Here is a 26,112-nt window from a genome sequence, read left to right as displayed (position 1 = left end):
ATCTTTCCCACTAGCTGGTGGTCTAAAGATCTCACTGAGCAATGTAATTGGTACATTCATCATTCTCAATGATGTGTTTGGCTCAATCAATGCAAAGATAATTACAAGTCATTTATATATGAAACAAATCATAAGGTTTACAGCAGTCTGTACTTTTTTTGTTTCTTAGCTCTAGCCAAATGGGTTCTGTCCTTGACTCCTCCAGGACATCCTCTTTCTCCAGCACTGCAAAATGTTCTCTTAATCAATACCACCCTCCTCCTTTTCTATCTTTCCTGAACACCCTGTATCCAGAAATATTTAACACCCAGTCTTGCCCTTCTTTGAGCTGAGTCTCTGTTATAGTCACAGCATCATCTTATTTCCACATGGTAATTTGCGTCTGTAACTCACCAATCTTATTTACCACACTTATTTACCACACTTTACATGCGCTGTAATGCTAATTTAAACTTTTATTACTTTTCATCGTATGCTGAACCAACCTTTTAACTTCCTACTCCTACTCTAATGCTATTTGTCTCTCTCAATATTCACCTTGGTATCCCCCTCTAGCATTACCTCCTGGTTATATACCCCTGCCAAATTAGTTTAGACCCTCCCCAATAGCACAAGAAAATCATCCCACAAAGAACTCGGTCTCGCCTCTGTTTAACTGCAACCCATACAGCCTGTACAGCTCCCATCTCCCCCAGAACTGACCCCAATGCTCCAAGAATCTAAAACCCTCCCTCCTGTGCTATCTCTCCAGCTACACATTCATCTGCTTTATCCTCCTATTTCTGAACTCGGGTGGGGGACTGGGAGTAATCTAAACATAACTAATTTTGAGGTCCTGCTTGCTAATTTCCTGCCTATCTCCCTAAAATCTGACCACAGGAGCACATCTCTTTTCTAGCAATGTCATAGGTACAGATGTATACCACAACTGCTGGCTGTTCACCCTCCCCCCTCAGAGTATGCTGCAGCCATTCAGTGACATCCTTGATCCTGGCAACATACCATCCTGGATTCACATCTGCGACCACAGAAATGCCTGCCTGTTCCCCTAACTATCGAACCTCCTACCAGTCGTCCTTGTGCCACCCTGTACAGCTGAGCCAGCCATGGTACCATGGACTTGGCTGTGACTGCATGCCTCAGATGAACCATCACTTATCAGTCTCCAGAACTGGTTGGAGATTGAGATGCACTCAGGGGACTCCTGCAGTACTTGCCTATTTCTTCTTGACTGCCTGGTGGTCACCCATTCCCTTACACTTGAGCTTTGGGTGATCACATCTATAAACGTGCCAACCATAAAGCTCTCAACCTCGCAGTGATGCTATCTGCTGCTCAAACTCCGAAACATATGGTTATTCAGAAAATAGGAAATGTCCTGAAGTTCCCACATGGAACAAGATATGCACTCCAGGAATGGAAGCTGTCCTGCCTTTCCTCGATCTATTAGATAATAACATTTAGTACTTAAAAAATAAAGACTCACCAGCTACTCAATTCTCTTCTTGTGTTGTCACTTAAATTTAGGAAGATTAATTGAAATGTTTTACTTAACCCTTATTGTCAAAAGAACATGAAATTTTTAATTTCCCAGCTCCCTAGACAAAATTCCTAACTTTGGTGAAGGGAAACAGAGCTATAATACTCATTAGCCAATCAACTCATGTCCTTCCTGTGATGTCAGTGTGATTTTTTTTTTCTCCTCCCTCACTTTAGTGATCCCAATCTGTTGCATCCTCTTCCCGGTCTGCTTCACAGTGGACCTGACCTTCACACTCCTCCCGGTCTGCTTCACAGTTATCTGGACCTGCTTCTGACTCTTCCTGGTGTGCCTCACAGTGATCCTGATTTGCATCAACCTTCTCCCGGTCTGCTTCACAGTGATCCTGACTGTGCTCTGCGCTCCTCCCAGCCTGCTTAATGGCAGACTGTTGTGGGGGAGGCTAAAACTAGGAGCCATAAATTGGCACTAATAAATCTAGTAGGGCGTTCAGGAGACACAACTCTACGCAGAGAATGGTTAGAATATAGAACTCGCAATCACAAAGAGTAGTTAAGGTGAATAGCATAGATGCATTTAAAGAGAAGTTATATAAACACAAGAGAGAGAAAGGAACAGAAGATTCTTTTGTTGTTGGAGATTGTGCTGTTAGGGTTAGATGAAGAGAGGTCCATTATGCAATACAAAAGCTGCTATAGATCAGTTGGGCTGACTGGTTGGCTTGCTCGGCTTCTTGAGAAGCATATGTTGGGCAGACTGGGTAAGGGTGACAGGTTTTCTTCCCTAAAAAGCTTTAATCAACCAGTGGGCTTTTGTTCAATTGAACACCTTAATTACTATTTTTTACTGATGCTAGCTTTTTTTATTTTTAGAATTTTCAAACTGCTTTTATGGAATTTAAACTCACTTTCTCTGTATTCCTAGTCTAGTCAAACAATAACCACAGTAGAGTAGCATAGATGGTGCAACTTTTAAGTATTGTAAATTGAAAGTGTTCCAACCAGCCTCTGTTCTGATGTGCGGTATTTTTGGGAGGTATTTGTGATTAGAGTGTGGGTGTTTTTCATTTTTGAAGTGTCTTTTTCTTCTCAGTTACATTTGGCTGCATGTGTTAGTTGTGGCTCAGTTGGTAGTACACTCACCTCTGAATCACAAGGTTCTGGGTTCAAGTCCTACTCCAGGGCTTTAAGCACAAAAATCAAGGCTTCACTTGCACTTCAGTGCAATACTGAGGGGCACTGCACTGTCAAAGGTGCCGACTTGCAGATGTGGCATTGAACCAAGGCCCTACCTTCCTGCTCAGATGAATGTGAAAGATCCCATGGCACTGTTTTGAAGTAGAGCAGGGGAGTTCATCCCTGGTGTCTCAGTCAATATTTATCACCCAGTCAACATCACAAAAACTGAAAATCTGGTCATTATCACATTGCTGTTTGTGAGAACTTGCTGTGGACAACTGCATTTCCTACATTACAACAGTGACTACATTTCAAAAGTACTTCATTGGCTGTAAAGCACTTTGAGAAATCTGGTGGTCACAAAAAGCATTACATAAACGCAAGTCTTTCTTACCTTTCACATTTTTTTGAAGCCACTGCAGCAGAAGCGGACACTCGTACATTGGTTTGGTTGACGTGACTGGAAGTGATTGACGTTTAAGACTTGTGTCTTTTAGTCTTGCTGCTGACCGCCATGACTAAGCTTTACTGTCTCACTTCAAATCCTATAACAGGAAGTTGGGTCTCTAACAAGACTGGCATTAGACCTAGGTTGTGAAGAGGTTAGCTAATGGAAAGAAGAAAGTATTTTCAGTAACAGCTTGTGTTCTGTCCACCTCTTCCTGTTCTTCAATTTATTCTTGGAGTGGCATAAAATGCATTATTGACAGGTTTGCTTTCAACGTACCTGGTAAAAGTTAGAGCTGACTTAGGCCACAGCAATTAGCTGAAGCTGTTAATTTCTTAGCTTATTTTCTTCGGCAGGACGGTGCTGCTCAAATGTCACTGTCACGAAACGTGCGCCTGCTGTGCAGAATGGCGAGACATTGAGCTGAATCTTATCAGCTATGAGGTATTTTTTCACCGTCGTCACCAAATGTGATTCTCGACCACACTGGTATCGGCTGGCCGCACGGTGTCGCCATCTTCTTGGAGGTGGCCAACTGGTAGTATGGCAGGCGGGTTCCCGAGGTAGGAGATCCAATTAGAGGGTTTGAAACACTGGACGGTCAGCACCTCAAACAGGAGAGGTGGGTGCTGCTGAGGTGGATAGGGAAAGGTGAGAGCACCTCACAAGGGAGCGCCTCCCTGCGGTATTCCGAAAACTTAAAAGTCAATAATGGCCACAGCTGCCAGGTCATCTTTGTGAGATGGGAATCCCTCCACAGGATTAATTGTGGTCTCAGATGTGGCCTTCCCCTAGTGGCATGTCCATGATGTGTGAATTGAGAGGAGGCAGCAATGGTTCCCCGGTCAGCAGCTGGGACACTGCCTCCAGGTACCTGCTAGCCTTGGCAGGGGGTCGATCCAGCATCGGGAAGACCCCAGTGCCATCATCAACCTATACCCAATTAGGCCTTTAATTGGCCATCCACCACTGTTACACAAGTAGCTGTAACCACGTTGGCTCTGCCACATGCACTATCATTCAGAATCTGGAACGCATCAGGGAGCTGACCCGACTCATTCGCTTTACCAAGTTGTTAAACTCTTTTCGAAAAAAAATCGGGACAGCTCTTTTCATTCTCATGGATAATCTGACTCTCAATTGAAATACGCTGGTCTCTCCCCACACAACAGCATGCTACCCTGATCAAGAGAGCAGGTACTCACTCCCCCACTTGCATAGCAGCAAATTCATGGAGTAAATAAAACCAAAGCATTTCCTGCTGACTGCCCAGCACGTGTGTAGTTGTGTGTCCTCAAAACTCATGATGTCCAGCAGATTACTCGGAAAGAAGAAATTGTTACTTTCCTTTATAGTTTTTAAACGGACATCTCCCATCTCCCAGAAGAAGGGCTGTTCCTTGAATATAAACAACAGTGAATATGGAGTTGTAGTAAAGAAGCTACTTTTAAAGAAAGAATGCCTCTCACGACCACCAGATATTTCAAAGTGTTTTGCAGCCAATGAAGTACTTATTGAAATGTAGTCACTGTGGCAATGGAGGAAATGTGGCAGCCAATTTGCGCGCAGCAAGTTCCCACAAACAACAATTTGATAATAACCCTGGTAGCCTGTTCTTGCAGCATCGGTTGAAGATTAAACATCAGTCATTACATTGGGAGTAACTCCCCTGCTCTTTTACATCCACCTAACAGGGAAGACACGGCCTTGGTTTAATGCGTCATCCAAAAAAAATGTTAATGGAAGACTGATGGTGATAACATGGCTTAGGACTGACCATGTGCAGTTTGTTTCCCATTTGGCTCTTGTTAGATTTGCACTATCAAATGCCACCTACTTGGTTGTGGGATGTTGTTAGGCCTTGAGTTTCTCTCCTATTTTCTTGCACTCCAAGACAAAGTATGAAGCAATAACCTTGATTGATTATCAGGAGTAAGGGCTTTATGCACACTCATGGAGCAAGTAATAGGACTGTATCAAATCATTAACCTATCATTTTACCAGAACCTTCAGTCCTAGAATGATTTTTGATGGGTTCCGCAGAGAGGTTCTTGACCTCTTGCAGCTCTTCACGCTGCCACAATTGAAATCAGGAGTCTGGCACTTGATGGTTGGAATCATCAGCCCCACAGAAGTGGGATTGGAGGCCAGATGGGGAACAAAATTTGAAAATAGTGCATAAACCCGCCCTGCATTCTTTTGGGTTTCAGAGATTGAGGGAGTGACCTGATTGAGGTCTTTAAGGGAATTTGTTAGGGCAGAGCCTTTCCACCATCTACAAGGAACAAAATAGGAGCGTGATGGAACATTCTCCACTTGCCTGGATGAGTGCAGCCCCCACAACACTCAAGAAGCTTGATACCATCCAGGAAAAGGCAGCCCCACTTGATTGGCAGCCCACCTTAACGTTTACTCCCTCCACCACTGACACATATTGGCAGCAATGTGCACCATCTACAAGATGCACTTCAACAACCTATGCTAATGCTTGATGAGAGTCTCATACCATTTTTCATCATCTACATCTTTCATCGTAACCCTCTATTCCTTTCTCCCTCAAAGGCTAGAATAGCTTCCCTTTAAGTGCATCTATACTATTCTCTTCAACCACCCCTTGGGTAAGGAAGTTTCTTCTGAGAGGTTTAGGGAGGGAATTACAAAGCTTGAGACCTAGGCAGTTGAAGGCATGGCCACTAATGGTGGAGCATTAAAATTGGGGATGCTGAAGAGGCTAGAATTGGATGAGCGCAGATATCTCGGAGAGTTGTGGGATTTGAGGAAATAGGAAGGAGCGAGGCCATGGAGAGAATTTGGAAACAGCGTTAAGAATTTTAAAATCAAGATGTTGCGTGACTGGGAGCCAACGTAGGTCAATGAGCACAGGAGTGAATGTGAACAGGTCTTGGTGTGAGTTAAGACACAGGCCACACAGTTTTGGGTGACCTCCAATTTTTGAAGTGTAGAATGTGGGAGAGCAGCCAGGAGTGCTTGTTCCTTTAAATGCATCAATATGTTGTGACTAATATAACCCTAGTACAACTTCAACCTGAAGTACTTTCTAATGTCTGTCTTAAGATGTTGCTTTAAACCAACTTCTGTACCTAGGACTATGGATAGATGAACCTATTTATTTTATATACTGAAGAACAACCAATAGGAGGGATTTCTACTATGCATAGATTGGAAAAGTAAAGCTAATTAAATTAAAAAGTAGAATGCCCCATCTAGTGGACTGGATTAGATTAGAGTTCAGGAATATCGAAGGAGAAATGCGGTTCTGTAGTGAATTGGTTTCTAGCAGTGCAAATATCTCCAAACTACCATCTGGGCCTCGTGAACTATTCTAGTGTAGGCTGTGCTGGATGTCATTTTGGTAAAGGCCAAACAGGAAATGTCCTTTGCCCACGTCAGGCGCTACTGCATTAACACATGCAAATAGAGAATCTAATGTCTGCTTCTGCTCTCTCTCTTGGAAATTTGGTTGAGCCTGAGGCACCCAGCATCACACAAAGCAATGTAGCAATGTGAAACAGCACAGACTTCAAAAAGACTTAGTACTTAGCATCATCGCAGCCTCCCCTGGTTCCAAAATCTCCAAACACCAGCATCAACTCAAGAGGCCAGATCGCTCCTCTACATTCTTACCTAATCATTTAACTGAAAATTGGTGTGGGCTGCCACCACTGCGCTAGCCAAATGACAATAGGGTCCGAGGCCCAAGACCCCAGACTCTCAGGCCTTTCTATTTGAGTACAGGCTGTTAGTACTCTACAGCTAATACATTCCAAAATGGAGGCTACACAATTTCAGGGCTACCAGAACAAGAGTAGGCCATTTAGCTCCTCACGCCTGTTTAACCGCTCACTGAGGCAACAGTTGATGCACATTCAAACTCCATCCACGTGTCTTGACTCTATTTCCCTCAGTGGCCTTGGCTACCAAAAATCTATCTATCTCATATATATCAGCTTGTTGTCAGAAATCATCACTGGACTCACAGTACCTTCTCCCACACCCTCGTATTTCAGCTGATTTGGATAAAAATGCTCCGAATTGAACGCTTTTCGTTCTTGGGTTCCTTTTGATGTCAGTAGGACTTTACACTGGACATTAATGCAGAAGTTTTTATATTTCCTGATGGTATGTACACAAGTTGTGTCGGGGAGGAAAGATAGCTCATCCGGCACACAGGGCGAGACTCCGAGCTGTTGTCGGTTATACTAACCACATTTACCACAGCAGAGCTGGGCATTAACGTGATGACACAGTGAACTTTTGGTTTAGTCAGTCACCTGAATTTCATAACACTCCCAACTTGCTTAATACATCACAGAACTTTGGAGCACAGAAGGAGACCTTTCAGCTCTTTATGCTTGCAAAAGGACAACCAGTTAATCCCACGCCTCCTGCTCTTTCCCCATGACCCTATGATTCTTTTTTTCATTTTCATAGGTATATCCAATTACCCCTTTTTGAAAATTATCATTGGATCTGCTTTCCACCCTCTGCGTTCCACAACTCTGCATTAAGAAATTCTCCTCGTTTCCTCCTCATGTTACTTTTGCCAATTCCCTGACATCTGTGCCATCTGGTTGCCAGCCCACTTGCCAGTGGAGACAGTTCCTCCTTATTTACTGGTGACATTGTGGTAATGTCACTGGACTAGTAATCCAGAGGCCCAGGCTCATGTCCCGGGGACAGAGGTTCAAAAATTCAATTAATACTCTGGAATTGAAAAGCTAGTTTCAGTGATGCTGCCATGAAACCACTGTTGATTGTTGTAAAAACCCATCTGTTTCAGTCACGTCGTTTGGGGAAGGAAATCTGCCATCCTTACCTGCTCTGGCCTACCTGTGATCCCAGAGCCGCTTCAATGTGGTTGACTCTTAACTGCCCTCTGCAATGATATGACAAGCCATTCAGTTCAAGGGCAATTAGGAATGGGCAACAAATGCTGGCCTTGGCAGCAATGCCCACATCCCATGAAAGAATAAATAAAAAACATGGATGCTTAGAACTAAATCCTGCAAGGTGTTGGGAAAATAAATACAATAACTTACCTGTACACGGAACTATGAGTGCAAATTTATCTCTTGTGCTGCAAAGTATTGAGGTTGTCCCACACATCAGGTTTTTTAATGCAGGATACGAGTTACATTTCAAAATAATTCCAAAATAAAAATTTTTTAAAAAACTGGATTATCCATGAATTGCTTGGACTGTTTCTCTTTGTTCATTTAAAGCCAGGGTCCAGTTGGAAGGATGATGTCGGAGAACCTTTCACTTTTAGACGATAAACTAGGCTAATTTACATAGAATATGCAGCACAGAAACAGGCAATTTGGCCCAACAAGTCTCTGCTAGTGTTCATATTCCAAACATGTCGCCTCCCATTCTCGCTACCTCATCTTAGCTTTACAGCATGTCTTTCTATTCCCTTTTCTCTCATGCAGTTGCCAATTATTTTTTTTTTAAAGCATTTAAGCTATTTGCCTCAATCACTACCTGTGGTAATGAGTTCCACGTTTGAACCACTCTGAATAAAAGACATTTCTCTGATTTTCTGATTGGATTTATTGGCCACTGTCTTGTATTCATGGTCCCTAAATTAGGATTCTTCTGCAAATGGAAACATCCTCTCCATATTACACCGTCCAACCCATCTAGAATTTTCTACTGGATCACCTCTAAGTCTTCTACTTTGGAAAAACAAAAGTCCCAACCTGTTAAATCTTAACCAATTGCTGTGACCTCTCATTTATGGTATTGCTCTTGTAGATTTTTTTTTACACTTTCTCCAGTGCTTTTGTGTCATTTTTTATTGTATGGAGACCAGAACTGTATGAGCTGTCAAAATTTATTCCTTCGCCTCCTCTCGTTTAAAATAGCTGCTGATGTGTTCACAAAGTGGCTGTCAGTCACTTTAATTGTTGCACTTAAATGCGCTTTTACAAGTAAGTGCAGAAGTATAAATTCTAACTGGACATCATTGATATTTCTCTGAGTTTTTACTATTGGTGACAGATCGGAGATGTAGTTTCATTCCAGAAGAGACTCTTTGATTGCTTTGATCAAAATCTGCAGCTTCCCAGCTTTAAACACAAATGATAGGAGCAAGAGTAGGCCATGTGGCCCATTGAGCCTGCTGCTCCAATTCAATACAATTATGGTTGATCTTTGGCTTCAACTCCACTTTCCTACCTGTTCTCCATTTCTCTTGGATTCCCTGAGAGACTAAAAACCTGCCTATCGCAGCCTTAAATAAATTCAGTGATAGAGCTTCCACAACTGTTTGGGCTAGAGAATTCCAAAGATTCACAGTCCTCTGAGTGAAGAAATTTCTCCTCATCTCAGCCCTAAATGATTGACCCCCTATCCTGAGACTGTGCTCTGTGTTCTAGATCCCCCAGCCTCTGTGTCTACTCTGTCAAGCCCCTTCAGAATCTTATATGGTTCAATAAGATACCACTCATTCTTCTTAACTCCAGAGAATATAGGCCCAATTTGCTCAACCTCTCATCATTGGAGAACCATCTCATCCCAGGGACCAGTCTAGTGAAGGTTTGCTGTACTGCTTCCAAAGCAAGTATATTCTTCCTTAAATATGGAGACCAAAATTAAATACAGTATTCCAGATGTGATGGTACCAAAGCCCTGTAGAACTGTAGCAAGACTTTTTTTATTCTTATACTCCAGTCCCCTTGCAATGAAGATCAACATGCCATTTGCCTTCCTTATTGCTTTCAGTACCTAATGCTAACTTTGTGTTCCTTGTACAAGCCCACCCAAGTCTCTTTGAACATCAAAACTTATAAGTATCACACCTTTTAAAAGAAAGTTTTGCATTTCCGTTCTTATGACCAAAGTGAATGACCCCACAGATCCCCACATTATACTCCATCTGCAATCTTGTTGCCCGCTCACTTATTGTACATATCTCTTTGCAGCCTCTTTGTGTCCTCCTCACAGCTTAATTTCCACCTGTCTTTGTATCATCAGAAAACTTAGATACATTACTCTCTGTCTTGTCACCTAAGTCATTAATATAGATTGTAAACAGCTGCGGGCCCAGCATTGATCCCTGTGGCACTCCACTATTCACTGCCTGTCAAAATGTGATCAGGGATGCTGTCAACTACACCGAGCACGCCAAGCGGAAGACGGTCACCGCCATGGATGTGGTGTACGCTCTGAAATGCCAGGGCCACACTCTCTATGGATTCGGCGGCTGAATAAATCGACCCGACTCTATAACAAAATTCACGCCTGTCAACTTGAAAATGTGCTGTTCATACGTACTGTTCGCTTTCCTGCCTGATAACCAATCCTCTATCCACACCAATATATTACCTCCAACTCCAAGAGCCCTATTGCCCTTTTGTGTGGCCCCTTATGTAAACCTTTTTGGAAATTTTGGAAATTTGTGGCGATTTTCAAATGGTTTCTGCAAATTGCATTTGGATTTAGTATTTCTATAGTGGAATTTATTTGTGTTGCTACCTGGTGTAATTGTCTGTGAGGTGTTTTGGTATTGACATCTTTCTGTCATGGTACATAAGTGTTTAAAAGCCAGTTATGCTGACTGAAACCAACCCAAATTAGTTTAATACAATACTTTGTAGTTAGATACCCTGGAGTTTGGTTAGGTAATTTAATTCAAATACAAGCATTATGTATATTTACTTGGTCTATGTATTTGATCAACAGTTCATTATGTATAAGAGATGTGGGCATGGATATTAACGGGTGTGGGCCGGGGGTTATCTACGCAATCGGAGGGACAGGGTTAGAGTTTAGGATGGGTTAGCATTTCCCCATGTGCTCAATTTTAACTGCACAGCATACTTATTTTGTACTTCAATGGGGTCTGATACCGGGAGTCTCATACAGAAGCTTTGGGGTGTTGGGGGAAGCATTTCAACACTCCTGCTTTTCCTGGCCAACAAGCAGTGCTGAAAAACCACGTACGTTCTCCACAAAGCTGTCCTCACCATTCCTTTAGCCCTCCGGCTTATCAGCCTGCCAGCCTCATTAAAATATCAAAGTTACCAACAACCTCCTGGGACCAGTTTTGCTGTCCTGCCAACAATAAACCCAGAAGTGGGTGGGATGGGGGTTGGGTCTAAGATTTTTATAACTTTTTACACATGATTGAACCCCAATTTACTAATTTTTGGGTGTCAAGATTAAAATCAGAGAATTCATCTCAAGCCATCAGAGAGAAAAATAGACCGGAGAATGGTATGATTAGTAGCAAAAACAAATTGCATTAATGTAGCATCAAACATAGAAAGACATTCCAAGATGTTTCACAGGAGCATAAAAATTGATACCAAGCCACATGGAGATATCACAATGGGTCATCAAAAGCTTGGTCAAAGTGGTGATTAGGTTTTAAGCAACAATTTAGAAGAGAGAGAGGTGGCGAGGCTTAAGGAGGGAATTGCCAAGCTTTCAGGCCTAGATAGCTGAGGGCACAGCCACCAATGTTGAGCGAAGGATCTGGGGGAAGCACCACAGGGGAGGAATGCAGAATCCTCAAGGGGTTGTCTTTTTTTAAAATTCTTTAATGGGATGCAAGTGTCACTGACATTTGTTACCCATCTCTAATTGCCCTTGAGAAGGTGGTGATGAGCTGCCTTCTTGAACCACTGCTGTACATTTAGTGTAGGTGCATCCACAGTTCTGTTAGGAAGGGAGTTAGGAGTTTTTGACCTGGTGACAGTGAAGCTGTGACAACGTAGTTCCAAATCAGACAGTGAAGCAATGACAATATAGTTCCAAATCAGAATGGTGTATGGCTTGGAGGGGAAGTTGCAAGTAGTGGTGTTCCTGCGCGCCTATTGTCCTGTTTGTGTAGATGGTCAAATTCACAGGTTTGGAAGATGCTGTTGAAGGAGTCTTGGTGAGCTGCTGCAGTGCATGCATGTTGTATGATGGACGAGTACCAGTGATAGGTAGCATACGGAGGGCCATGGAGTGATATGTACATAAGAATGAGAATTTTTAAATCAATCTGTTGGAGGATCAGAATCCAATGTGCGGAGGTAATGGATAAATGGGAGTTAGTATGAGTCAGAATACATGGAGCAGACTCCTGGATGAGCTGAAGTTTATGGAGGGTCGGCTAGGGGGTGGTTTACATCATCAAGTTTGAAGGTAACAAAATGATGGCATATGGGTTTTAGCATGAAGATGGGCTGAGTCAGGCAGTCTTTGTGATGGAAAGGATAAGGGGTTGGAAGCTCAGCTCAGGATCAAATAGGACGTCAATGTGGCAAAGCTCTTGGTCAGTGTGTGACAGTGTCCAGGGAGGGGGATGTAAATTAGTGATTAGGGAAGAGTTTGAAGCAGGGGCTGAAGACAATGGATACAGAATTCACAATCTTTGATTGGAAGAAATTCCATCTCCTCCCGTATAGGATGTTGAACAAGCAGTCTGCCAACACAGAAGCAGTGGACGGGTTGAGAGAGGTGGTGGTAAGGTAGAGCTGAATGTCGTCAGCATATATGTGGAACCTGACATCATGCCTTCCAGATGAGTTTGCTAAGGGGTAGCATATGGATGAGAAATTGGAGTGTGGCAAGGATAGATCCATGGGGGACTCCAGAGATAATGGCGGGGAGTGAGAAGAGAACCATTGGTGGAGATTCTGCAGCTATGAATGGATAGGTAAGAGTGGAACCAGGAGGGGACGTACCAACTCAGCGGATGAGTATAGGATTTGGAGGATGATGGTGTGGTCAATTGCATCAAAGGCTGCAGACAGGATGAGGGAGGATAGTGCACCACGGGAGGACAAGGGGCTGAGGAGAGGAAACCAGTTATAGGCAGCACCAGGGCCAGGATGGGAAGTTGGGCGTTCAGCAGTTTATTGAGAATAGGGTTGAGGGAGCAGAAGAAACTTGGGAGTTTAGGGCTAAGGACATGGGGGGTGGGGTGGGGTGGGGGAGGGGGGGGGGGGGGGGTGGGGGAGGTTTGTGGAGAGCGGGGGGGTGTTGTTGGGGGGGGCGGTGGTTGTGGGTTGGTGGAGGGTGGGTGGAGACCATGGAACAACTCAACTTAGTGGGAAAAGAAAGGAGGGTTACAGCAGGTAAGAAACTTCCACGTAAAAGGTTAATATTCGGGGATGTTGCATTTGGCCTGGTTCCTATTGCAGCTTAAAGCAGTAGAAACAACTATTATTTTCCTGTCAGATCTCAAGATGGTTAGTGACTCTTGTGTTTTCTTTTGCTGTTTCACAGTAGGTATTTACTGTTTAAACCACCAAACAGATGTGTTGTAGCAGAAGTTGCTATCTAGTGGGGGGTGCGTTTATTCTATCCCCTTCTGAGTCGAAGGTGGCAGATTAAATACTGAAATACAGTTATGGGCAGGTAAAGACGTACTTCGCTCCAGGTCCTAGACACCCGGCTAAGTACATAGCAATTGGGCAGGCAGAATCCAGGTGGTTAGGAAAGCAGGTTTGCCTGAAGGAGTGACTTGAAATAAAACATAACAAAAACAGTTGGTTAACAGGCAAATGGTAATCCCCTGCTTAATGAACTAAGAAATGAGAAAAGATTAATCACCTGAGTTTCAGAATTTGAATTCAGTTTTATTATAATGTAGAAATTTTATTAAAATGTAGAAGTACAACGCCTGGCCTATATGTGACTCCAGTCCCACACCATCTTGGTTGGCTCTCAATTGGCCCCTGTGCAGTGCATAAATCTTGCAGATATGTCAGCTGCTACATTTAGATAACAGCTTTTAACACTTCAAAATTGGCTGTATTGTAGCATCTAATTTCCGGTGAGAAATGAGACAATGACTAGATAATGCGTTTCAATTGGTTGAGAAATAAATATTGGCTATGACACCAGGAGACCTCTCCTCCTGTTCCTTGAAAGGGTGCCTTGGGATCTTTTATGCCCACCTGAGAGGGCAGATAAGTCCTCTGTTTAATGTCGTACCTGAAATACACCACCTCAGACGGTGCAGCACTGAAGCAACAGCCTGGATTATGTGTTGACATTTCTGGCGTGGGAATTGAACCCACAGTTGTCTGATTCTGAATCAAGAGAGAGTGCTACCTACTGAGCCACAGCTGAACCAGACAAAAAGCGTTTCAATTCTTTTTGTGTGAAATGATGATGAAGGTGAATATATATTTTGACAAAATATTTTTCTTCCAGCTTGACTTCCAGCTGAGACTTTCTGTTTGAGATCACTGTATATTTAGCTTCCAGCTATGTCTAGAAGTTGGCCTATACGTGTAGTATCTGAAATTCATTTGCTTTGAGGTTCAAACCTTTGTTAATTTGGTACCCCACTCCTCTCTTTATGATGGTGACTTAAGCCAAGTCATGGACACTTGAGCACTTGTAGCCTCTAGGGAGATACTGATTGGGCACAGGAATTACAGCTGATTTGACTCCTCCTTCTACCAGTGCCATTGATAACAGGGGCAAATTGTAGCACCATGCCTGCCACTCTGGTCTGCCATTAGATCAGTAACGTAGCATGGACTGCAATTCATTCTTGGGATCTGCTTTGGGCTGCGTCAGATATTTAACCCCGCCAGGATTTCCTACTTAAGAGGACCACAACCTGAGATTTCACCAGAGGAAAAATGGCAAAGTATTCACAGCACAGAAAGGGGCCATTCAGCCCAGGAGGTCCATTCTGGTATTAATACTCAACGAAAACTCCCTCCCAACCTGTGCCATCTAACCCTATCAATATTCTATTCCTTTCTGTCTCATGCTTCACCTTTAAATGCGTCAGTGCCATTTGCCCAACTATTCCTCATGGAAGCGGATTCCACATTCTGACCACTCACTGGGTAAAGAAGTTTCTCCTGAATTTTCTACTGGAAATCTTTGTGACCTGTATTTTTTTTCGTAATTATGGAAACGTGGACTCCTTTGTTAACATTGGAACATGTTGTTGCCTAAAATGCGTCCATTGAAGCGTACACAAGATGCTTAAGTGAGTTCAAATACCTGAAGGGCTATAAGAAAGGGGCAGGGTAGTAGAACTAATTGGATAACACTTTAAAAGAGCTAGTAAAGGCATGATGGGCTGAATGGTCTCATGTGCTATATCTTTTTTTTTGGAGCTGCAGAAAGGAGTGCTCTCGTGAGAGCATCAGTCCATTAAGAAATCACTAAAGTTCCACAACATCGTAATTGTTGCAATCATCTTATCTGTTTGGATTTTTTTTTCTTTTTGTTTGGCAGTTCTTGCGGTTTATGCAAAATAGCTGAAGACTTAGTTAGCTATAATCTGTTGATGGGGTGGGCCGAAAGTTTTGTTGTTGCATCTTGTTGCATTTTGTGAATTCATTGTCCTTCAAAAGTTCATGGTTGAAGTAAGCATGTATCAGAATGCTTCCCTTCGATGGATTTTAGTGCTACAGTTTCTGCTCCGAGATCTGATTTGTGCTCCTACCTACAGGGAGAAGACAGCTCCCATTCCAGTGGCAGCCCTTCCAAAGGATTCTTCTCCCGGAATTTTTACAACCGACCTTCCAGCCCCATCTCCGCTCCAGTGAGGGTAAAGCAAAGCCCTGGGTCTCCAAAAACGGTCTTCCCTTTTCCCCAAGACTCTTCGCCAAAGTCTCCCCGGCGAATGAGCTTCAGTGGTATCTTCCGCTCCACCTCAAAGGATTCCTCTGGCAGTTCCACTTCTACCTCGCCTGTCTCGATGAAGTTTTTCTCCAGATCCAGAAAAGGTAAGAAAATTGTTAGCACCGGAGCATGGGTATTAAGAGTCTATCTCTCTCTCTCCCCTTCCTCCCTCTCTCTCCCTCCCTCTCACACATACTGTGTGTCTCTCTCTCACTCACACAAACACACACACCTTCCCTCTCTCTCTCACACACATGCACGCACACTCTCTCTCTCTCTCTCTCTCACGCCCATGCACAATTAGCTTTTGCCTCATGTCCATAGTCAGTTTCCTTGGCTGTAGCTTCCATCACTAATGATAGTTTACATTCCATAGAATCCCACTTGCATTGGAGGTGGTACAGTGAAGGTTCTCCAGATTGTCCCTAGGATGAGAGGATTGTCCTATGGTGAGGGGCTGATTAAACTGGATCTATATTCTTTGAAGTTTAGAAGAATAAGCAAATAAGGTTCTTAAGGGCTTGACAGGGTAGACATTGGTGAGAGGTTGTTTCCCCTGGCTGTGGAACCCAGAACACAAGGCACAGTCTCAGAATAAGGGGTTGATCATTTAGTACTGAGACAAGGAGAAATTTCTTCACTCAAAGATTGTGAATCTTTGGAATTCTCTACCCAGAGGATTGTGCACCTTCCATTGTTGAGTATATTCAAGTCTGAGATAGACAGATTTTTGGTCTCTCAAGGAGTCGAGGGGTGTGAGAAGCGGGTGGGAAAATAAAGTTGAGAAAGAAGATTAGCTATGATCATATTGAATGGTGGAACAGGCTCAACAGGCCATATGGTCTACTCTGCTCCTATTTGCTATTTTCTGATACAGCACAGAAGAAAACCATTTGTCCCATTGTGCCATGCTGGCTCATTAATTGATCTAGCCAATTAGTCCCACTCCTCTGCTCTTTCCCCAGAGTCCAGCAAATGTTTTCCTTTCCTTACTATTTAAAATGACTCTCCACTTGACTGGATGAGTGCAGCTCCAACAACACTCAAGAACCTTGACACCATCCAGGACAAAGCAGCCTACCACTTTAAACATTTACTCCCTCCACCACCAACGTACAGTGGCATCTAAAGATGCAGTGCAACAACTCATCAAGGCTCCTTAGACAGCATCTTCCCAATCCGTGACCTCTACCACCCAGGAGGACAAGGGCAGCAGATACATGGGAACACCACCACCTGCAAGTTCCCCTCCAAGCCACACACCATCCTGACTTGGAACTATATCACCGTTTATTCACTGTGGCTGAGTCAAAATCCTGGAACTCCCTCCCTAACAGCACTGTGGGTGTACCTACACCAGGTGGACTGCAGCGGTTCAAAAAGGTGGCTCACCGCCACCTTCTAAATGACAATTAGGGCAATAAATGTTTGGTCTAGCCAGCGAGGCTGGTATACTGTGAACAAATCAATAAAAACTATTGAATCTATTCCTACCATTTTTTGCAGGCAGCGCATTCCAGGCCAAAGCAACTCACTGCAAAATTACTTTTCCCTGATATCCCCCTGCATCTTTTGCCAGTTATCTTAAATCTGTGTCCTCCTTACTGTGCAAAGAGTTTTCCCTTAAATATTCTATCAAAACCCCACATGATTGTAATGCCTCTCCCATTAAATTTCCCATTAAACTTTACTGCTCTTAACAGCCCGTATTTGGTTGACATGATAATTGATCATTTCCCACAGAAAGAGAATAAGACATTGTGCTGTTTCTTTTAAGCAATCTTTTTTGCTCGTCATAATCCTGATGGTTTGAAGTCGGCGCTTTAGAAATGGATTTCACATCCTGCTGTTCCCCTCTGTGAATAAAGTAAACATATAGACAATTGTTGTTTGAATGCCACATCCTTCATCTCTTTTTCAAGCAATTACATTGCTGCATAGTGTTATGGAATAGTGCTGTGCAGGTAAATTGCGATTGCCCCCCACCCCGAGTTCCTGCTGAGTGTTGAGTGGAAGCCCAAAATGCACAGGAGAACATGGGTGTAACCACTTACAGAAAATTGGGAGGGACATTCGGAGACATATCCTAGGTTAAACACATACCCCACACGCAGACACAGCCACGCACATGCACACACTTCTTTCTGTTTCCTACCTCAACCCACACCACCAGTGGTTGCGCCAATCGCTCAGAGAGAGAACATTTTGATAATATTCTGGAGGGACCCCATCACCCCCAGTCCCGTTTCATTACTAAAATTGATCAACACTGGACCTTGCGTACAGATGACTTGGGGAATTCAGACTTCGTGTGTTGTGATTTGAAAGTGGTGTTTTGTCTGAACCCATGCTCAACAGTGAGTGTGGGTAAAACACATAAAATCCTGCAGAAATTAAAGGGGAAGTAATTGTAGTTTATATTATTTAAGGAAAAGAGCAATGGAATGTGTCTTTAGTTGGGAACTGAACAATTAACATTTTTCAGCTGAATGGAATTGAGGCATTTTGCACAAGAACGTACTGGGTGTAGTCTCTATCTCTTGTTTCCTGTCTGGAAAATTACAGTGCAGTTTTCAGCAGAGCATCATTGCAAAACCAAGTAGTAAATATCGAGCATTGTTTTTTATAGCCAGGCGCAGACTTGAGAGAATCGATGGACAAACCAAATAAACCACAAGGTGAGAGTGTGCGCCGGATTTTCTGACACACAATTGCTTCAGCGGTTTAGCAGAGCTCAGTAAATATTGGCTTCCTGTCTATCATAGACTTGCTTTATGTTATGAGGTATAATATCAGTGTATTAACCAGTTCACAGCTATCGCCGGTTCTGATAGTTTGTAAAGAAGCCAAGGTAGTAGGTGAAATTGAGGCAAATAAACGAGTTGAGGCATAGATCAACTCTAATCTAATGAATGGTGGAATGGGGCAAGGGAGTGAATAGCTTACCCATGTTCCCAAGAGGTGACTCCACCTGCAAGAGTTAGATCCTGAGATGGCCCATTTACTGGTTCTGCCACTTTTTATGGCTATGGCTTGGCCATGCCATTATCTTTCTTTTTGTGCATTCACAGGATGTGGGCTTCACTGGCTGGGCCAGCATTTATTGCCCATCCCTAGTTGCCCTTGAGAAGGCGGTGGTGAGCTGCCTTCTTGACCTGCTGCAGTCCGTGTGGTGTAGGTACACCACAGTCCTGTTAGGGAGGGAGTTCCGGGATTTTGATCCAGCGACATTGAAGGAACGGCAATATATTTCCAAGTCAGGATGGTGAGTGACTTGGAGGACAACTTCCAGGTGGTCATGTTCCCATCTATTTGCTGCCCTTGTCCTTCTAGATGGTTGTGGTCGTGGGTTTGGAAGGTGCTGTTGAAAGAGCCTTGGCGAATTCCTGCAGTGCATCTTGTAGATGGTACACACTGCTGCCACTGTGCATTGGTGGTGAAGAGAGTGAACGTTTGTGGATGTGGTGCCAATCAAGCGGGCTGCTTGATTGACACCACATCAGTAGTATGAGTTGGGGAGTAGGATCCATATGTTGTCGTCCTACGAGAAAGCACCATTATTAATGTTCTTACAACCTTGCCATTGCTGAGTAACACCAGATCTGACATCATGACATCATGATGAGGTCTTATCATTCAGACTTTGCAAGAAATTTCTAAAGTGGTCTCAAACTCGAGAGCTTGTCAGATAGTGCAGCAGAGGACTTTTTGTGACGGAACTTTTGAGCATTCATGAAATTTCCATATAACCAGGCACAGGGCATTTACTGTTTCAAGGTTCTCCTGTAGTATATTGCAGGGGTTGTCGCATACTCCATTGTGAACTGTGGTGTTGTGATTCCATCCTTCGACCCAGCATCAGTACAGTTAGGGGACACCTACAAGCTCTGTTGAATTCACTTGGCCCAGCCTCCAATGATCGCAGCAATCTTTGATGTTCAGAGAGCATCCTAAGCTCTGACTCTGTGGACTTGTCAGCTGAGGATTGACGAGAGGAGACTGTCCTCTGCCATCACCACCTTGACCCGCTCCATGTATCATCCAGTGCTTATTCCTGTACCCCTCAAAGTAGAAATCTCCTGGGATGAATGTACTTGGATTGGCTGTAGTGGTGAGTTTTTTTTTAATTCATTCTCAGGATGTGGGCTTTGCTAGCTGGGCCAGCATTTATTACCCATCCCTAGTTGCCCTTGAGAATATGGTGGTGAGCTGCATTCTTGAACCGCTGCAATCCATGTGGTGTAGGTACACCCACAGTGTTGTTGTTAGGGTGAGTGACGTTGAATATACTGTAAGCTGTTTGCTTGATCAACCTCCTTGGAATACGGTTGTTCTTCCTGTGCTACACGTAAGAATTAGAGAAAGGATCATTTTTAAAATTTTGTCCCTCGATTCAAGAATGACAACTACTCAGGGTTGCGAGTTTCTGCCATGGGTCTTCACATGACTGAACAGGCTGATTCGCGACCCACAAATCTTTGGACATATGACATAGGACATTCCACAAGGTAGCGGGATCCAGAGTGTAGGATTTGCTCCCTTTTCTTTCCATCTCTGCCTCATCATTAAGATGTTGTGACTCAAAGCGTGATGCAGCTTGATGGACAAGTTGTTGCCATTTTGAATGATTGGTAGCAAACTCCTCCCAATCATTAATATTAATACTGCCGCCTTTCTAGGAGAGCTTGTCTTTGGACCACTTTCTTTGTCCTCCCTTGGAACGTTGGTGATTGGAGAGTTGAAACAACAGTACAAAATTCTTTCAGGGCCCAATAGGGTAGATGCAGGAAGGATATTTCCCCTGGTTGGCAGGTCTAGAACCAGGGAACAGTCTCAGAATAATATTGAGGTAGGCCATTTAGGACCGAGCTGAGGAGGAATTTCTTCAGTCAGAGTGTGATACATCTTTGGAATTTTCTATCCCAGAGGGCTGTGGAGGTTCAGTCATTGAGTATATTCAAAGCAGAGATTGATAGATTTCTAGATACCAATGACATTAAGGGATACAATCTGGGAAGAGTGCCATCTACAGCCACCATCACCATGAAGCAGTTTGGGAAGAGTGTCCTCTGCAGTCACTGTCGCCGAGTGAAAATAAAACAGAGTGACATCACAGGAAAACCATAAGTTTGTTGGTTGATAAGTAACTGCTAGTTTGAACTACCTATTCTAAATTGTTTTCAGATTAAAGATGACTACTGGGGACAGGATTGGAGGCCTAACACTTCAGCTTCAACTCAGCAAAGAGAGCGAGTTCCAGTTGATTTTAAAAAGTGTATTTTGAATCTCTATTCTAACTTGCTTTCAGGTTAAAGGTAAATAGGAGAAATATTTTACAGATTGCTAAACTAAAGACCAGTAGGAAATTTAAAAACAAATTGAAAAACTAGTTAAATAAAATAGAGATGCAGGGCCAGTGATGTGTTGTAGCTGCATGATGTGAGAGCTGGTGGACCCCATTGTGGTTCCTTGTGACCACATCTGTAGCAAATGTTGGTTGCTCGAGGAACTCCGGCTCAAAGTTGATGAGCTGGAGTCTGAGCTTCAGACACTGCAAACAAATCGGGGAGGGGGAGAGTTACCTGGACACTGTTTCAGGAGACAGTCACACTCCTCAGATTAACTACCTTAAATTCGGCCAGTGGTCAGGGACAGGAGGGTGTGACTATGAGTGAGGCAGGTAGAGGGATCCAGGAAGTAGCACTGCAGGAGCCTCAGCCCTTGCCCTTATCCAAAAGGTTTGAGATTCTTGCTCTCTGCGGGAACTGTAGGGAGGATGAGCAAACTGACCATCCACTATGGTAGAGGGAGCCATTCAAGTTGGGGGGAGAAATGAGAAGTGTAGTTGTAATCTGGGCTAGTATAGTCAGGGGAATAGATATGTTCTCTGTAGCCAGGATCGAGAGTCCTGAAGGTTGTGTTGCCTACCTGGTGCCAGGGTTAAGGATATCTCACTTGGACTGCAGAGGAACTTGGAGTGGGAGGGGAAAGATCCAGATGTCGTGGTCCACATAGGTACCAATGATATAGGTAGAACGAGGAAAGAGGTTCTGCTGAGGGAATATGAGCAGCTAGGGGCTAAATTAAAAAGCAGAACCAAAAAGGTAATCTCTCGGATTAGTACCTGAGCCATGAGCTAATTGGCACAGGGTCAATAAGATTAAAGAGGTAAATTCGTGGCTCAAAGATTGGTGAGGGAGAAATAGGTTCGAATACATGGGACATTGGCACCAGTTCTGGGGAAAGAGGGAGCTATTCCGTTCGGACGGGCTCCACTTGAATCATGCTGGGAACAGTGTCCTGGTGAATCACATAACTAGGGTTGTAGATAGGGCTTTAAACTAAATAGTGGTGGGGGGGGTTCAGATGCATGGAAATATAAAAAATCAAAGTTCAAGGAGAGCGTAAGAGTGCAGGTTAACGAGGCTGATTGTTACCAAAAAGGAAGGGACAGAGTGTGTGAACGCCATATTGCACCAAAGAATCATATAAGAGTAGGGAAAATTGACAATAGGACAAACTTAAAGGCTTTGTATCTGAATGCGTGTAGCGTTTGGAATAAAACTAATGAGTTAACAGCGCAAATAGAGATAAATAGGTATGATTTGGTGGCGATTACTGAGACTTGGTTACAGGGAGAACAGGTTTGGGAGTTGAATATCCAAGGGTACTCAGTGTTTCAGAAGGATAGGCAGGAAGGAAAAGGAGGTGGCGTAGCTTTGTTAGTAAAGAAAGAGATCAGTGCTATAGTGAGGAATGGTTTAGGCACTCAAAGCAGGACATAGAGTCAGTCTGGGTAGAAATAAAAAATAACAAGGGAAAGAAGTCCCTGGTGGGGGAAATCTATAGGTCCCCAAACAGTAGTTCAGCAGTAGGGCACAGTATAAACCAGGAAATACTGGGAGCATGTAAGAAAGGCACGGCAATAATCATGGGTGATTTTAAAATGCATATAGACTGGACTAATCATATTGGCAAGGGTAGCCTCGAGGGAGAGTTCATAGTGTATTAGAGATAGTTTCTTGGAGCAATATGTTGTGGAACCAACCAGGGAGCAGGCTATTCTGGATTTGGTTTTGTGTAATGAGATGGGATTAATTAATGATCTCATAGTAAAGGATCCTCTGGGGAAGAGTGATCATAACATGCTAAAATTTCAAGTTCAGTTTGAGAGTGAGAAACTTGAGTCCCACACTAGTGTTCTGGAATTAAACAAAGGTAACTACATAGGCATGAGAGCAGATTTGATCCTAGTGGACTGGGCAGGAAGACTACAAGGTAGGACCGTTGATGAACAGTGGCAGATATTTAAGAAGATATTCAATTCCTCCCATGTAAAATATATTCCAAAGAGGAAGAAAGATGGTAAGAAGGGGGAAAAGCATCCATGGCTAAGCAAGGAAGTTAAAGATAACATAAAGGCAAAAACTAAGGCATACCAAATTGCAAAGGTCAGTGGCAGGCTGGGAGATTGGGAAACTTTTAAAGATCAGCAAAGGGTTACTAAAAAAAAATAAAAAAGCAAAGATCAATTATGAAAGAAAAGTAGCTCAAGATGTGAAAACTGATAGCAAAAGTTTCTACAAGTATATAAAATAAAAGAGATTAACTAAAGTGAATTTTGGTCCCTTGGAGGATGAGACTAGGGAGTTAATAGTGGGGAACACAGAAATGGCAGAGATGAATAATCAATATTTTGCCTCAGTTTTCACGGTGGAGGACACTAGTACCACCCCAATAGTAACAGGTAGTGCAGAGGGTATAGAGAAGGAGGAACTTAGAACAATCACCATCACAAGAGAAAAAATACTGAGCAAACTATTGGGATTATAGAGTGACAAGTCCCCAGGACCAGATGGCCTACATCCCAGGGCCTTAAAGGAAGTGACAATGGAGATAGTGGATGCATTGGCTATAATTTTCCAAAATTTCCTGGACTCTGGAAAAGTTCCAGTGGATTGGAAAAATGCTAATATAAGGCCCTGATTCAAAAAGGGGGGGAGGCAGAAAGTAGGAAACTATAGACCAGTTAGTTTAATGCCTGTCGTTGGGAATTTGTTGGAATCCATTATTAAGGAAGTAGTAATGGGGCATTTGGAAAGTCAAAATGCAATCCACCAGAGTCAGCATGGTTTTATGAAGAGTAAATCGTGTTTGACTAATTTGCTAGAGTTCTTTGAAGATGAGACAAGCAAAGTGGATAATGGGGATCCTGTAGATGTAGTATATCTGGACTTCCAGAAGGCCTTTGATAAGGTGCCGCACAAAAGATTAATACACAAGATAAGATCACACAGAGTTAGGGGTAATATATTAGCTTGGATAACCAACAGAAAGCAGAGAGTCGGGATAAATGGATCTTTTTCTGGATGGCAAGCTGTAACTAGTGGGGTGCCACAGGGTTCGGTCTTTGGGCCCCAACTATTTGCAATCTATATTAATGACTTGGATTCAGGGATAGAAGGTACTATAGCTAAATTTGCAGATGACCAAAATAGGTGGGAAAGTAAGTTACAATGAAAAAATAAGAAATTTAGAAATGGATATGGACAAGTTAGGTGAATGGGCCAAAATTTAGCAGATGGAGTTTCATGTGGATAAGTGTGAGGTTATCCATTTTGGTCAGAAGAATAAAAAGGCGACTTATTATTTAAATGGAGAGAAACTTCAAAATGCTTCAGTGCAGAGGGATCTGGGTGTCCTCGTGCATGAATCGCTGAAAGCTAGTATGCAGGTACAGCAGGTAATAAGGAAGGCAAATGGAATTTTGGCATTTATTGCTAAAGAAGTAGAGTATAAAAATAGGGATGTGTTGTTCCAACTGTACAAGGCATTGGTGAGACAGCACCTGGAGTACTGTACATAGTCTTGGTCCCCTTACTTGAGGAAAGATGTAGTTGCATTGGAGGTGGTTCACAAGAGGTTCACTAGATTGATTCCAGAGATGCAGGGCTTGTCTTATGAGGAGAGATTGAGTTTAGGCCTATACCCGCTAGAGTTTAGAAGAATAAGAGGAGATCTAATTGAGGTATATAAGATGCTAAAGGGGATAGACAAAGTAGACATGGAGCAGATGTTGCCCCTTGTGGGGCATTCTAGAATGAGAAGCCATAGTTTTAGGCTAAGGGGTGATAGATTTAAATCCGAGATGAGGTGGAATTACTTTTCTCAAAAGGTCGTGAATCTGTGGAATTCACTACCTCAGAGTTCAGTGGATGCCGGGACGCTGAATAAATTTAAGGAGGAGATAGACAGATTTTCAATTAGTAACGGGTTGAAAGATTATGGGGAGAGGGTGGGAAATTGGAGTTGAGGCTGAAATGAGATCAGCCCTGATGGTATTGAACGGCAGAGCAGGCTCAAGGGGCTGAATTGCCTACTCCTGCTCCTAGTTCTTATGTTCTTACAGGGATAGTGCAGGAAGATGGTGTTGAGGTAGAAGATCATCCATGATCTATTTTAATGGCGGAGCAGACTCGAGGGGCCAAATGGCCTACTCCTGTTCCTATGTTCCTTCCTACATTCCTATGGTCTGGCGGGGAGATGCTTTATGGCCATCCGGACATAGTGTTCAGTCCGTTAAAGTTGATTTTGCAGGAGTTCACCTGAACGCTTGTGGAGCTGGCTTCATGAAGATCACTAGCATTTGTATGACAGTCTCCCATTGAATCTTGAGGATGTAACGGAGGCATTGCTGGTGGACTTTCTCTAGCGTTCTTAAGTGTTGCTGATACACAGTTCAGATCTTGCTGCAGTACAGGAGAGTGATGGCAACAACTGTTCTGCACACCAGGACTTTTGTTGGCTTGCAGAGGTTCTTGTTGTCAAACACTCTGTGCCATAGTTTGTAGAAGGCTGAGCTGCTGCAGCTGATCTGGTGTTTGATCTTCTCGTCAATGGTGGCTTTTTGAGAGAGGTGGCAGCCAAGGCATGGGAAGTGCTCAGCATATTCCAGAAACTCTCCATCAACACATATGGGAGATGGAATATATGGCTTTGAGTTTGCAGCATTCAAGAACAGGCCAAATCTCTTGTACGCAAAATTGAAGGGATCGGGAGTAGTTTACAAATCTGGTGCAGAGTGAGCACTGTTGGGTAAATTGTAAGTAATATGAGGGCTATCACACAGCTTTGCTTGACCTGGATCTGTAGTTTCAGATCCCCCCACTCACAAAGTTGCAGTCACATCAGCATGAAGCAGTTGCAGGATTGTGATGAGTTTCTTGGACATCCAAATCTTTGGAACACAGTCCACACAACCTCACGATTTATTGAGTCAAATGATTTGGTCAGGGCAAAGCGTGCAATGAAGAGTTCCTGGTGTTGTTCTCGATATTTTTCTTTGATTTGTCTGGCAGCAAAGGCCTTTT

At 43.3% G+C, this 26,112-nt stretch overlaps 1 protein-coding gene across 4 annotated transcripts in view; it reads left to right on the top strand.

Moving 5' to 3' along the window:
* LOC121275859 (5'-AMP-activated protein kinase subunit gamma-2-like) overlaps positions 1-26,112 on the top strand; it is a 408,268-nt gene that overhangs the window by 152,093 nt on the left and 230,063 nt on the right. For all 4 annotated transcript variants that reach the window (XM_041183599.1, XM_041183598.1, XM_041183600.1 and 1 more), the window contains exon 3: positions 15,570-15,846. In XM_041183599.1, the coding sequence (XP_041039533.1) occupies positions 15,570-15,846 (277 nt within the window). The remainder of the gene's footprint in view (positions 1-15,569; positions 15,847-26,112) is intronic.

Source organism: Carcharodon carcharias, chromosome 3, assembly GCF_017639515.1.
Source record: "Carcharodon carcharias isolate sCarCar2 chromosome 3, sCarCar2.pri, whole genome shotgun sequence".
NCBI lineage: Eukaryota > Metazoa > Chordata > Chondrichthyes > Lamniformes > Lamnidae > Carcharodon > Carcharodon carcharias.
This window is presented reverse-complemented; position numbering and strand designations above follow the sequence as displayed.